Source organism: Aythya ferina, assembly GCF_964211825.1.
Source record: "Aythya ferina genome assembly, chromosome: 14".
In the NCBI taxonomy this organism is placed as follows: Eukaryota; Metazoa; Chordata; class Aves; order Anseriformes; family Anatidae; genus Aythya; species Aythya ferina.
Genome location: NC_140312.1, coordinates 4,923,528 through 4,936,052, shown reverse-complemented (window position 1 = coordinate 4,936,052; position 12,525 = coordinate 4,923,528). Strand labels below are relative to the sequence as shown.

General features: G+C 47.4%; 1 protein-coding gene and 1 long non-coding RNA gene across 7 annotated transcripts in view; one reads left to right on the top strand and one right to left on the bottom strand.

Annotated features, from left to right (window-relative positions):
* The window catches only part of RASGEF1C (RasGEF domain family member 1C), a 122,557-nt gene that overhangs the window by 42,527 nt on the left and 67,505 nt on the right, over positions 1-12,525 (top strand). The window contains exon 1 of one of the 6 annotated variants that reach the window (XM_084535253.1): positions 5,148-5,516. The exons of 1 other annotated variant lie outside the window; for it this stretch is intronic. Coding sequence is in view for 2 of the 5 variants with exons in the window: in XM_084535251.1 (XP_084391377.1) it covers positions 8,614-8,676 (63 nt within the window). In the remaining 3 variants the exon portion in view is untranslated. Of the gene's footprint in view, positions 1-5,147; positions 5,517-7,560; positions 7,746-8,586; positions 8,677-12,398; positions 12,412-12,525 lie in introns of those variants that run through there. 4 more of the 6 variants (XM_084535256.1, XM_084535255.1, XM_084535251.1 and 1 more) reach the window with 4 other exon arrangements.
* Positions 3,449-4,413, bottom strand: LOC311444254. Its single transcript, XR_014697781.1, has 3 exons — positions 4,366-4,413; positions 4,036-4,240; positions 3,449-3,960 (listed from the first exon to the last, which is right to left on the bottom strand). It is a non-coding gene; the product is annotated as an uncharacterized lncRNA (long non-coding RNA).

Sequence of the window (12,525 nt, the reverse complement as noted above, 5' to 3'; positions counted from 1 at the left end):
TTTAAAAAAATTTGACTTATAACAAAAAAAAAAAAAAAAAAAAAAAAAAAACACACGACTGTCAGTCAAACATACTATTTCTTCTGTTGGCGAGGGTTTGCTCTTTGAGGCTTTTTTCCTCCTCGTAGGAATGCAGGTGATAGAATTCAGATAAAAACCCGATAGCTAGGAAAGACCCTTCAGCAAAATATTTGTCCAGCAGTGTTACAACTTGCCCCTGGATAATGAGTTAGATCACCTTTATCATTCTCTTGCAACTCTCACACAATTAAGCAGCCAACTCCGGCGTTCACCGAAACTTTCTGATGATTATCAGCCTAAATCTGCTCCCACTGATGATAAATTTTACACTGGTGGAGGAGTGGGCTTTGGCCTGTCTCTGGGAGGTTGCCTGCCTACTTTCGGTGCTCCTTTTGAAACCTCCTGCCCTATCAATGGAGCAACAACTTTGTAGGCTCAGCTGAGCTTTCCCTTGAACCTGCTCTCTAATTAACCACTGCTTTAAGTTCTTATCAGCAGATTAGCTTGCTGCAGAAACATCCAGCATTTCCATAGCTTCTCAAGTCACATAGGAACGCGGCTTCTGTCATCTCACCACAACCTTGGTGTTGCTCATCATGTCAGCTGAAGTCTTAGAAGTTTTCCAGACCTTTTAATCTTTGCTTCTCGCTTAATGCTGTTCCTTTCAAATAGATGTCATTCCACCCACAGACAGTTTGCCCCGTGGGGATCTAAAGCAAGCTGGGTTGAGCAAAGCCCCATTTCACACACCAAGGAAAGCACGAGAAAGATAAGGGTCTAAATATAAGCTTCTGTTTAGGAGGGCAATAAAGCCTACACTTAATCCATTCCTGTTGTAATAATTGGTATTACGAGAGCTAGAGAAACTCCAGCCTATTTGTACTCGATGTAGTACAAATATGTTATGAAAAAGAATTGTTGTGTCCTGAAAGACTGCATAGCAAAGGAAGAATAAAGTCAGCAGGGAGAGCCGAGCAGCAGCCGGGAGCACGGGAAACATGACAAAACTTTTATCTACAGAGGAGCTCACTGGCCAAAACAAATTACCTGCTGAACAGTGCTGTGATTTCTGTGGGCACTGTGGCATATCCTCAGCCCAGAGCACATGTTGAAGTCTAATTGAAGAAATTAAAGTTCAGTGTGTTTCAGTGCTCTGCTGAATCAGGTCCGTAGTGCTGCCACCAGCCAGTTTGACACTGGATGGAGATGAGCTAACGTGGCTGATACCATGAAGTTCCTTAGTGGCTCCCAAATTGGGTACGTTGTGTCCCGCCAGAAGAACTGAAGCCCCTTTCTGTACTGTGCTTTTCAGCTCTGATTAAACCATCGCAACATACATTCCCGAGGCCACTGATGTAATTGATTCCTTCCAGAGAAAACACGATGTAGAGCAACACTGCCAGGAAATGGGAGCCCTCACACTCGGAGCCTGTATTTATTGTAAATATCCTGACTGACGGCTTTTGTGTGGTGGTTTGAGAAGAAGCATGTTGTTGTCACCCTCTTCAACTGCACCATTGTCCAAGTCTGGAAAGAAACTGGGATCTCATCTTTGGAGAAGAAAAATCTATCTTAGAAAAAGAGATGAAATCCAGCAAGGGCAAAAATAGCCTGAAAACGGGCTTGCACTGTGAAAGTAAGTTTCCTGAAGGTCTTGTCAAAATAATCTGCATCAACAAAGGGCTATTAAGTGCTATGGCATTTGAGCTTTTTTTTTTTTTTTTTTTTTTTTTTCCTGTAATAGTAGATTCAGTGTGTCAATACTCATTTCCCAAAAGTGATGCCCTCCCTGACCTATGGTCGCAACGTGCCCCTCTGCCCCCTGCTTCAAACAAAACCAGCAGCTTCGCAGCTCTCTGGAAGGAGCCGGCTCACCTCACTTCAAGGCATTTCCCAGAAGCGGCAAAACGTGAGGGGAATTTTGCGACTAACTTTGGAGTGTTTGTGCTAGCACTCCACCACAGCCATAGCAAGGGCTTGAGAGCCCTTCTGCTGGGCTCAACAAGCCGCTTGTCTCAGTGCTGCAGATGTGCAAAGCTCCTTTATGAATTAAGCAGCTAAAACACATACAGAAGAAGCAGCTAGTTTGCTGGCGTGCTGATAGTGGTAAATGTCATTATGCTGTTAAGCACCAAAGGTCCTGAGCTTGGACCGGAGCTCTCCCCAGCTGAAGCCCATCAGTGACTGCAGGCTTAGGCCCTCAGGCAGGCCAGCACTGACTGGACCCCTGCCATCTGTGCCCAGCTCTGTAAGAGAGCATCTACAGCTACTTGCAAGCTACTTCTGCAACTTGTAGGTCTTCCTGTGGACCTGATGTCTCGCCAGATTCTCATTAAGATGTCAGAGCTAAAGACAGAAATTGCCATTACATGAAGGGGCTCCAGCCCTCGTCACTGGGGGCAGCTGAGGATCTGCTTCCCTGATGGCCTGAGGTGGCTGTGGGCCAGCTGCACCGGCCTGTGACTGCTGACAGGCCTCAACTGGTAAAAATTATCACAATGCTAAGAAAAAAGCACAGATACTTGCTGAAATTGTGAGGGGAATATCAGAGAGAAATCTCACGGCCTACTGGGGGTGCCTTTCAACTCCTGATGAATCCCTCAGTGAAAACTGGCACACAGGCAAGGTGTTACCATAGGTGCTTTTCTAATTAAACTGAGAACGTAGCAAAGCTATTGCTCAATGTCCAGTGCTCTTTCTCCTGGGTGCAATTCTAGCTGCTGGTTCTGATCCACGAGCTCCTTGTGTGGTTTGGGGAGCGGCTGCCTTGCAGCACGCGCTGTTCTCTTCTGGCCTTCGCAGCAGCAGAGCCAGCGGGGTGCGTGGCCAGAGACTTCCCGAAGCTCAGCTGCTCGCAGAGATTTGGGCAGTTCTGTCTTAGTGGAATTAAGTCCCCCGCTGAGGCAATAAAATGTATATGTTGAGACTAGCACAGAATATATAACACTAAGCTGGGTGAGAAATCAGAAGGGTGGGTGTAGCTCTTAACTAATGAGACCAAGCTGGTGACTGACAGACAACTTTTTCCCTTACTTTATCAAAAAATATGGAGTCAGTTGCCAATGAAGAAAATATACCCCATTGCCACCTTTTTTTTTCCTAGCTGAAAATCTCATCTATTTCAAATGACAAGGAATGACAACTTTTCTTCTACAGCCTGCTGGCAACATAGGAAACGTGGCTTTGTTGCCTAGACAGACAAAGGTGATGGAGACGTGGAACATCTGCAGACTGGAGGCCTCTTCTCTGTGCATCCCTTACATGGCCTTTTACAGATCTGCCACTGCTTTCCCTTGCCCGTGGAAGACGGGTTATGGTGTGGCGGAGAATGATGCTGTCACACAGCTGGGTGAAGCTGAGGAGCTGCCCCTTTGCGCGTTGATATGAAAATGCTATTTTGCAGGAAGGCAGAAATAGAGACTAGGAGGCCAACTCAAAGATATTTATTATTTTTGGTGCTTTTGTGTTCCTTCTTCATTCTCCTAGGTGTCTTATTAAAAATGCATTAAAAAGAGACATTTAGCTGCTACTGATAATTTACACTGTTGCTGCGTCAAAGTACTTTGGAGTACTTGCTAAATAACAGCTGAGTAATTGGTACCTATCTCTGCTGTCTGCCACAAAGACCATGGATAAAGGTGAGGGTCCTGGAAAGATACAGTCTTTACTGAAGTAAGGAAACAAATATTTATGCAGACTAATTGTAAACAATGTATATAAACTAATGTGACTAGCAGTAGTTTGACTAGTTTTTTTTTTGTTTTGTTTTGTTTTGTTTTGTTTTTCTTGATTCCTTGTAGTTTTCTTCTGGTTAGCTGTAGCCAATTTGGCTGATGATCAAATGAGAAAAGGCAAAAATAATATCCACTCCACAAAACCATGGTCCAAAGGCTGCAGCTTCTTCCACAGGTATCCTCCAGCCTTGTTTCTTCCGTATTTCTGGAGCAGAATTCAGGTCTCAGCTACTGTCAGGCCCAAAAATATGAAGTCCAACATTTCTCAGGTCAAACTTACCACGCATGCACAGGCGGTCCCAATGTATGCTACGCCCACATCATGGATGGGGTCCTCCTTGGGTGTACATATGCTTGATCCCTGCAGGTAGAGCCAGCATCTGGACTGCAGGACCTCTGTCAACCCTCTGCCTCGAGTGGTGATTTACTGCTTTTCCACATCTGCAGTGTGGTGGTGCTGCTTCTGCCTCCGCAGCTCTCTGCTTCTGGGTGGCAAGTTTTCACCCAGGAAAAGAGAAAGAAACGAGAAAAGCAGTAATGCAAGAGAGTGGCAGGAGAGAATTTCTGATCAACTCTTTTTCATAGATTACATTTTTATTTGAGAACATACCAATTCCAGTTTTCATAACAACGCATTTTCCCTTGACAGGTGCTTATTTCATTTCATATAGTTGTCTAAGTAGTTATCACGTCTCTAATGTTTCCAGCCAGAAACTACTCCCCAGTGTGCCAGATCCAGACCTTCCAGTAATTTGTGTATGTAAATTCAGGTTATTATTATGTTCACATGTAATACTACAGGTAACAAAATGAAAGAGCAGGTACAAATTATCTGCCCAGAAATCTGCATAAAACATCCACATATGGAAAACGAATGTTTCTTGTTTGTATAAATGTCTGAACACGTAAGATCTGTCAGTCATTCTCACTTGCACCCATACAGCTCAGAAGCATGTCATAGTGTCTGAGTCCTAGCATCATCTTCCAGTGGTCCATAAAGTATGATTGCTGCTAGAATCTGATCAGAATTCAGAACTGTACAATCAGCTTGGCCACTGTGGATCTAAAATGTCTTTTCTTTTTTGTCCTACTATGAATTTTTCTCATTTAACAGTCAACCAAACTATAGTGATTTGGGAATTAGCAGTTGAGGACTGTTCAGCACTTCATGATGCTTAATGCAATTAGCAAAGTTAATAAAATGTTGGACAGGTGCCTTATATCAGGGGAAAAAAGGCATTGCTCTTATTTGTTCAGGATCAAACAGTTGTTATCTTGTTTTCTTTAAGAAAACATGTATTCTTGAAACGGAATACAATAAAGACCCAAATCAGTGACTGACCTGTTATTGGCTGAATTCTACAGTGAGCTTCCCTGTTTTTTTAATTCTAGAAGACCTTCAGAAAACAACATGGAAATTGCAGAGGGGCACAGGTGCAAAAGGTACAATGAAACAGGCAAAGCCTGAAGATGACTACCCTGGAATATCTAAGGAACAAGTTGAAGCCAGTTCTGAACCACCTACTTTTAGTAATGGCTGGAGGATAGGAGATGTAACAGAGTGGAACAAATTCACTATTCCTTCTCTTTGACAAAGCTTAGAAGTCATACGCTTAACAGCTTAACACCACATGGTAGAAAATGAGTCAATGAGAGACAGGTGAGAGCTACTGATCTGCAGAACTGTGAGAAAGAGGAGACCGTCCTACTCCTGCTGAAAGGTCCAAGAGGCATAAGAAAAACAAGGATGTTGTCAATAAGGTAAGCATGCTCGTCTACTTGTATGCTCACTCAAGAGTGCACAAACTGGAAGAATTCCCAGTTTAGGGTGAATGTTTTCCAGTGCCTGTCCTGTAAGAAGGACTAAACTATGTCTTCCATGTAATAACTTTGAAGCTATTTATGTGTTGGTTTTAGATGGAGATTAGGAAGCCTGACTGAGAACTTGTAGTTATAATGGGTTTTTAAAATCAAAAAGTTAAAGTTTAAAGAAAAGAATTCAAGTGAAAGATCACGGAGTCAATCTGCCAGGCTGCCTGCCCTTCTGGTTCAAGCCATGCTTGTTCCAGGTTGTGTTGGTTTTGTGTTTTCCTCACCTCTTCTGTATTTATATCCTTCTAAGGAAAAGATTCTACCATGGCTGAGCTTCTTCATCCCTCCCTGCCTCCTTAGCTATCCGCTGCAGTCACATCTGTGCTCAGGGAATACGCATAGCTGCCTCTGACGTTGTGCCTTCCCTGTGGCTTCTCTCTCCGGGGATCCTCAACAGAAAGCAGGAATATGAAAAATAGTGGCTGAAAGACAAAACATCTCTTACATATCTGTGATCATGTAGGCTTCTCTGACTTCTGAGCAGCCATGGAGGTATTAGAGGGCGAGCAAAAACCCAAAGGTGCCAAGTCAAGGGCAAAACAAGGGCAAACCATTCCACGCATGCCTTGTGCAACACCCCCCACCTGCAGAGCAGAGTTGCAAAAACAAGGGCTGTTTTTGCTGTTCCTGCTGAAGAAAAGGCAGAGATCCTTGTGCAGAGGGCTTGTGCCTGTGTGGGCAATTCAGACTTGTCTCTAGCTGTCTTTAAGCTGGGCCTGCAGAGCTGCTCCCTTGGAGCTGAGTTTGCCCATCTGGATGGCAATTTGTTCCAGAGGGAAAACCCGCGTGTGGGCAGGCATGGGCTTGAGGTCAGAATTAATGGCACAAAACTGATGCAGCCCCAGCCTCTGGGCAGAGCCACCCCTTCTACCCCGTGCGTTGGCACAAAACTGTTCTTAATCCGCAGGTGTCACATTGGTGGTGCTGGTAAACATAAAGTGGGAAAGTGACAGCATTGTGGGCTTGGGCTGTAATGGGGTCTTTGCTCAAAAGGACTGTAGTCGATTGCCTTCACTTAAACAAACAAACAAAACCGGGCTGATGGAAGATGCCAGACTGTGCAAGCAGAGCAGGCAGGACGTGGGCTCTTGGATGTGGGGTGCCCACTTCCAGCCTGCTTTCTGTGTGACTACATGGGAATGTCCAGCCCCTTAGACACCGCCTGGGCTGGCACATGGAGAGAGGTACAGATGTGGCTCCCCTCTGCCACCCTGGGCTAGGAGAATTCCCTAATCCTGCTTTATCCAAGGTCTTTATGTTCCTCGTAGTGCCCGAGTGTCAGCAGGCACGGTACGGCCGTGTTCCAGCTTTGAGTCATCGCAGAAAAGCAGTCTGCTCCGGGGCCTGTAGTGACTGGAAATCATAACCTTGAGTTGGCTGCTCGTCATCTGCGCGATGATTTTGTGGGCTTGATCCATTCTCCCCACATCCAAGCACGAAACGCCTGCGCATCTGGCTTGTGTTAGCGTGTCCTCACTGGCAACTGCTCCAAAGGCAAACGGAGCTGGGAAGAAGCGGAGCAGCTTACCTGGCCCACGGAGAGCACAGGTAGAGCAAAAGGCAAATGAGGCTCCTGTCATCCTGCAGGGACATCCTCTGTGGCATCCTAAGGTGGGGCTGCGCTTCAAAAGCCTTCCCCGGCATTTAGTGTGACCTCTGCCTTGGAAAACTGCGATGTCGCATCCTCCCTTTCAACCCGTGGAGCGGTCATTTTGCTTCCCAGGGACACGTGCTTTCAGAAACAAGCAGATAAACACCTCCCTGTAGCTTCACCCTTGCTCTGACGGCTCTGCGGGACCCCAGCCCGGCTGCACCTGCCCCCCTCCGAGCCCCCTCCCCTCCGCCGGGCGCATCCCGGGCGCTGCGGGCAGGCGGCGCTCTGCGGCCGGGCTGCGCTCTGGGGCTCCGGGGCGGCGCGGAGAGCTCCGCTCTTCCTCCTCCTCCACCTCCTCCACCTCCTCCTCCTCCTCCTTCTCCTGCTTCTCCTCCTCCTCCTCCTCCTCCTCCTCCTCCTCGGCGGCGGGCAGATGCGGCGGATCGCGGGGCGGCTCCGGCCCGCAGCGGGCTCCCGTCCCCCCGCCGCCCCCATGGACGGCAGCGGGGGCAGCGCGTAGCTGGGTGAGTGCCCCCGGCCCGGGGTCCCTCCCCGCACTCCTCCTCCTCCTCCTCTTCCTCCTCCTTTCCCCCTCCAGGTAAAACCCCACCCGGCTCTGCCCCCTGCTCCCTCCCCCCTCCCCGGCTGTTTTGGGGCTGGGGGCTCCGGGGGCGACCCCCGGTCCTTCTGCCCCCAGCCCAGGGCTGGCTGGGCTCCCAGATCCCTGCTTCGGGCTCGGACTTTGCCGGTGTCGGTCTCCGAGTTCTTTTCTTGCAGCCGAATTTAATTTAAACGGAGTCTTCTGCTGTAAGAGAAGCTCGGGGGAAAATGTCAGTTTGTGGATTGTTTTCTTTCCCTTGGATCTAAAGACGCCTCTCTGTATACCCGCTCGTGATCTCTTCTCGTGAAATAATTTTGCAGCGTTTTGTTTGCTCCTGGAATTTAACAGCCCTCCGAGACAGACAGGTTTGGTGGAGGCTGGAATAATCAGCTCCGAGGCACGGGCAGTGCCCTTGGCCGTAACAGGTGCAGTGTGCATATTCCTATGAACAATGAGGTGGTTTCAGCGCTCAGGTTTATTTGTATGCTCTGCATTTCTGGGGCTCTGAAGAAATTGTCATGCTACGTTATGTCAAAGATGCGCTTGCAGCATGAGCGTGTCCGTAGTACCTCATTAACAGGGCATGGGAGCAGCTGCACAGCCCCTGTCCGTGCCGGCCAAAACACCCGGGGTGTCCCTGGGTGACACCAAATAGCTCGGGGGGTTTGGGTGGCCTCTGTGCGGACCCACGCCAGCCCCTCAGCTCTGGCACAGCATAAAACACCGATGAGAGGGAAAAGAGGAGCGTGGAGGAGGAGCTGTTTGTGTCTGGATTGCATTCCTTGGGCTGGATGGTCCTCGTGGTCCTTTGCTGCAGTTTCACTTGTGTTCCACGGCTGAAATTTCCTGGGCAGGTATTTCATGCTTCAAAAGATTGTTTTTATTTTAGCAGCTCCGCGGGCTCTTTGTCTGAGACAACAATCCAGAGTGACAACGTGTCGGTAATTACTTAATGGGAGTCGTTCTGGACTTAGGTCAGAGGGAAATGAGAGTGGAAGTTAATTGCTGCTCCTGAGCCCATACAGCACGGAAGGTCAGTTCCAGCGAGCCTGCCCCGTGTCGGGCTCCTGCTGCGGGATAACCACAGCTGGTGGCACCTCCTGCCTGGCCGTGGCTCTGTGGGAATGATGCGATGTGCCTTGCCTCTGCTTCCCAGGATTCTTCAAGTCCTGCTTACTTTGGTGGGGCTGGGAGGTAGAGGACTGTCTGTGTAGGATGGGGAAGGACCAGGTAAAGGGTGAGGATGGGAATGTGTTCGTTTGTTATTCTCATGCTCTTTCTGGATTGCAAGAAATGGTAGAGGAAAGGGTGAGTCCAGGTTCTAGCCAGGGAGAGGTGCCTGGCTGTGAAGGTCTGTTGGAGTTGTCCTCCTGGGTGATTCTAGTGGAGGCACAGAACAAAGCAGAGGCACTCAGTGATATCCTGCTGGTCTTAGGTTATTCTCAGAGATGCTCTGAGAGTGCACAGGTTTGTGGTTATGCCTTGCAACCTACCCCATCATGAGAGACAGGGCTTCTTAGGCAACATGCTGAGAAAGTCCCAGTGGTGTCTCCTGGGGCATTTGGCCCTCTCCAGAAGGTTTCCCCAGTGGCGGGGTCTGCCAGCTCATGCTAATGAGGTGCAATGACTGCATTTTGTGGTGTTCTGTAGAACCTGCAAACCTTAGGAGAGCAAAGTGCCTTGCAAAGGAGGAGGAACAAACCCGGTGTTTCTGCTCCTGGGGTCACTTCCCTTGGACTTCCCGCAGCCCCACGGAGCGATGTAATTCTGTCCCCTGTGGTTTTTGGTTTATGGCAGGTGGAGGTAGGAACAAGCTGCTGTCTCCTCTGAAGCACAGTGTTTTGTATAGTCCTAGTTCAGCCAACCAAGGGAGATAATTACCTGGTTAACCCTTTGTAAGATGTGACTAATGTAGTTAACAAACCCTGGTTTGTTCAGGTAATGTGGCGTGTCTGTTAGAAAACAGCGCGCTTCACAAAAATTCATTAGTTGAGATGAAAACGTTTCTATTATAGCATCAAGTCAACTTCACGTAATGATGTTCAGGTGAAAGGATTTTAAGTGTTATTTTAATCAAGCTTGGAGACAATAATCTTAAAGGATTCTTTTTTTTTCTTTTTTTTTTTTTTTAAAAAAAAGGCCTTTAAAATAATTAAGAACCTTATTTAGCATCTTGGGTGATTTAGACTGAGAGAGTGATTTGTCCTTTTCACATCGCTGGTGAAGCGTGATGTTGCTGTGAGTAAGCTGGGTAATGTTTACGGATCTGTTAGAGCAATCAGGCTCTGGATAGTGGTCCTTTAATTGCCTGCGGCTTTTCTTGCTATATATGCTTGTTGAGCAGAGTTTTGAAAATCATCTCTGGAAGCCAGCTACTTGTGCGTGCTCCTGACACCGATCGGGTCGTAGCTGTGAACGTGGCCTGAAGCACTTCTTGCTCTCTGGTGGTGCATCCATGCAACCAGGTGGAGCTCAGCTCACCTGATGCCATGGGTACCTTCTCTTGCTGGCCAGATTGACCCCTGCAAAAGCAGTGCTGTGTCCTTGCTGAGTGACTTGAGGCACCTGCAGAAGCCAAGGTGGGGCTGATGCAAGAGGACGGGCTGCTGGACACCCCAGTCAGCAGGTGTAGGACACTCGTAGCCCCAAGGGATTAGGCCAGGAGTTTAGCAGGAGGTAAAAATGAGTTAGAAGTTTTGGATACACCGATCTCTCTCATCTTAGCTGTGCTTAAAATGAATAAGGCTTTAAAGGGAAAAGTGGAGGGTGTCCTAAAGCCTTTTGCATAGTGTTTAAGTTTTCTCTAATGCAGAGCATTAAGGACATGATGCTCAAGTGCTGCCAATGTCTGCTGCAAGGCTTGAGGTGCTTGTGGGGTCCTGGTGGCAGTGCCTGTCCAGTAAATAAAGGAATCAATAATAGGAAATTAGTTTATAACCATAATTTAAATCTATGTGATGAATTCTTTAGTAAACTTCATTTATTGTTTGTTTGTTTGTTTGTTTGTTTTCCTCCTTTCCTTGCTCAGGGACCCTTTTTGGCTGTGGATTAGTAGTTTAAATGCTCCGACTTGCTTCTTTCTAATAACATCCCATTGGTTATTTAAGAAATGATTTGTCTCAGCAAACTCACTTCAGACGCTTATCCCACCTCTGGGTTTCTTCAGGGCTACAGAAGCTGAGCAGGTGTGTAGCTGAGGCCTTTTCTCTGGTGGTCAGATGTTTACTCATGTCCTAAATATAACTTCTGGGAATTTGTGTTTGTTTTGGAGCTGGGGAACACTTTTCTCTTTTACCCTCTTTATGAATTCAGAGCATTTAAGCATATGATTAACATTAAACATGTGAATATTCTCCCTGGGCTCATTTTTTGGATCAAAGGCAGGCTGCTCAGTATGTTGAGAAGATGGAGCCCACAACCACTAAATACAGGGAACTGATCTGCTGCTATACTTGTCTAAAAGCATAGACGATGTGAGTACTTCAGATTTATGTCTGCCCGCCCAAAATCCCTCTGCTAACTGCTGTCTCGATGTTCGTTATCTACAAAGTGTTTGCAGGCATTAACGAACCTTCCTGCTTCTGCTGGGACACTTCATTATCCCCACTTCTCAGACAGAGATGCTGAGAGTTTGGGGATCTGCTGAGACCGCTGGGTGTTAGGGACAAAGCTGGCATTGAACTTGCAGCTTTTAATGCCCAGCCCTGTAAGACGGGGGCAGCAGCACAGCTCTCTGGCAGTGCTTGCTTGAACATTGCCAGCTTTCATATTATAAGAATGCTCCCCAAATTTCCATCCCACAGGCCTCTGAAGTTAACACAAAGACTTCTCATATCATCTACTGGATCAGACTCCAATCCAAAATCCAGTCTGTCTGCAGGAGTGAGCAATGGCCTGTCAAGGGAAAGAATGTCAAATACTTTTTTTATCTGTTCTGGCTCTCCGTCTTGCTGGATGTTGTAAGGAGAGCTGCAGTCTCAAGGCTCCTGTAACCTGAACGGTCACAGCTTAGACCAGGGGGGATTTTTCCATCATCTCTCCTGGAAGCGCGATGATTCTTGATTTCTTGCTGATTTAAAAATACTCAGAATGCCTCTACAGAGCAGAGAGCCTGAGTCCCCGCATATAAATATAGACACGCTAGGTGTGTATGCCCGTGAGCTGGCAAATGAATCAGATTCCCAATCTGAAGTTTGCTTAGTGTCACTCCTGGCTCTTTATTTTTCTCTGTGGTTTTGTTTTGCTTTATTTCCCCGAGTTCAAAGAATTTCTCAAAGGAGAACGGGCGAATGTCAAACGTGGAGGAATGTGCTTTGTGCTGATGTTGCTCGGTGCTGTTGTACGTCGTGGCGTGAAGGTGAGAGGCTGGGCGCCTGCCTCCGCTGCTGCTCTGCCCTTTGTCAACAAATCCCTCCTGGCATGGGGGAGCCAGGAGCCTGGGAAGCTGCGGTGGCTGGGCAGGCCCCTGTGGGGTTTGATAACCATGCCAGAGGCAAACCTCTTTGTGTTTTTGAAGTTTTCCTTTGGGAAATGTGATTCATTAAAGTACAACGTTCTGAAACTGAATTGCCTTGGAAATAGCATGCGAGGTGAGTGACAAATCTGAAAGAATTCCTAAATTTCCTGCAGGACAGACATGTTGTGTACCTGCACATCCAAACACGCAGGAGGGAGACACAAGACCTAATTGGGAATTCACTACT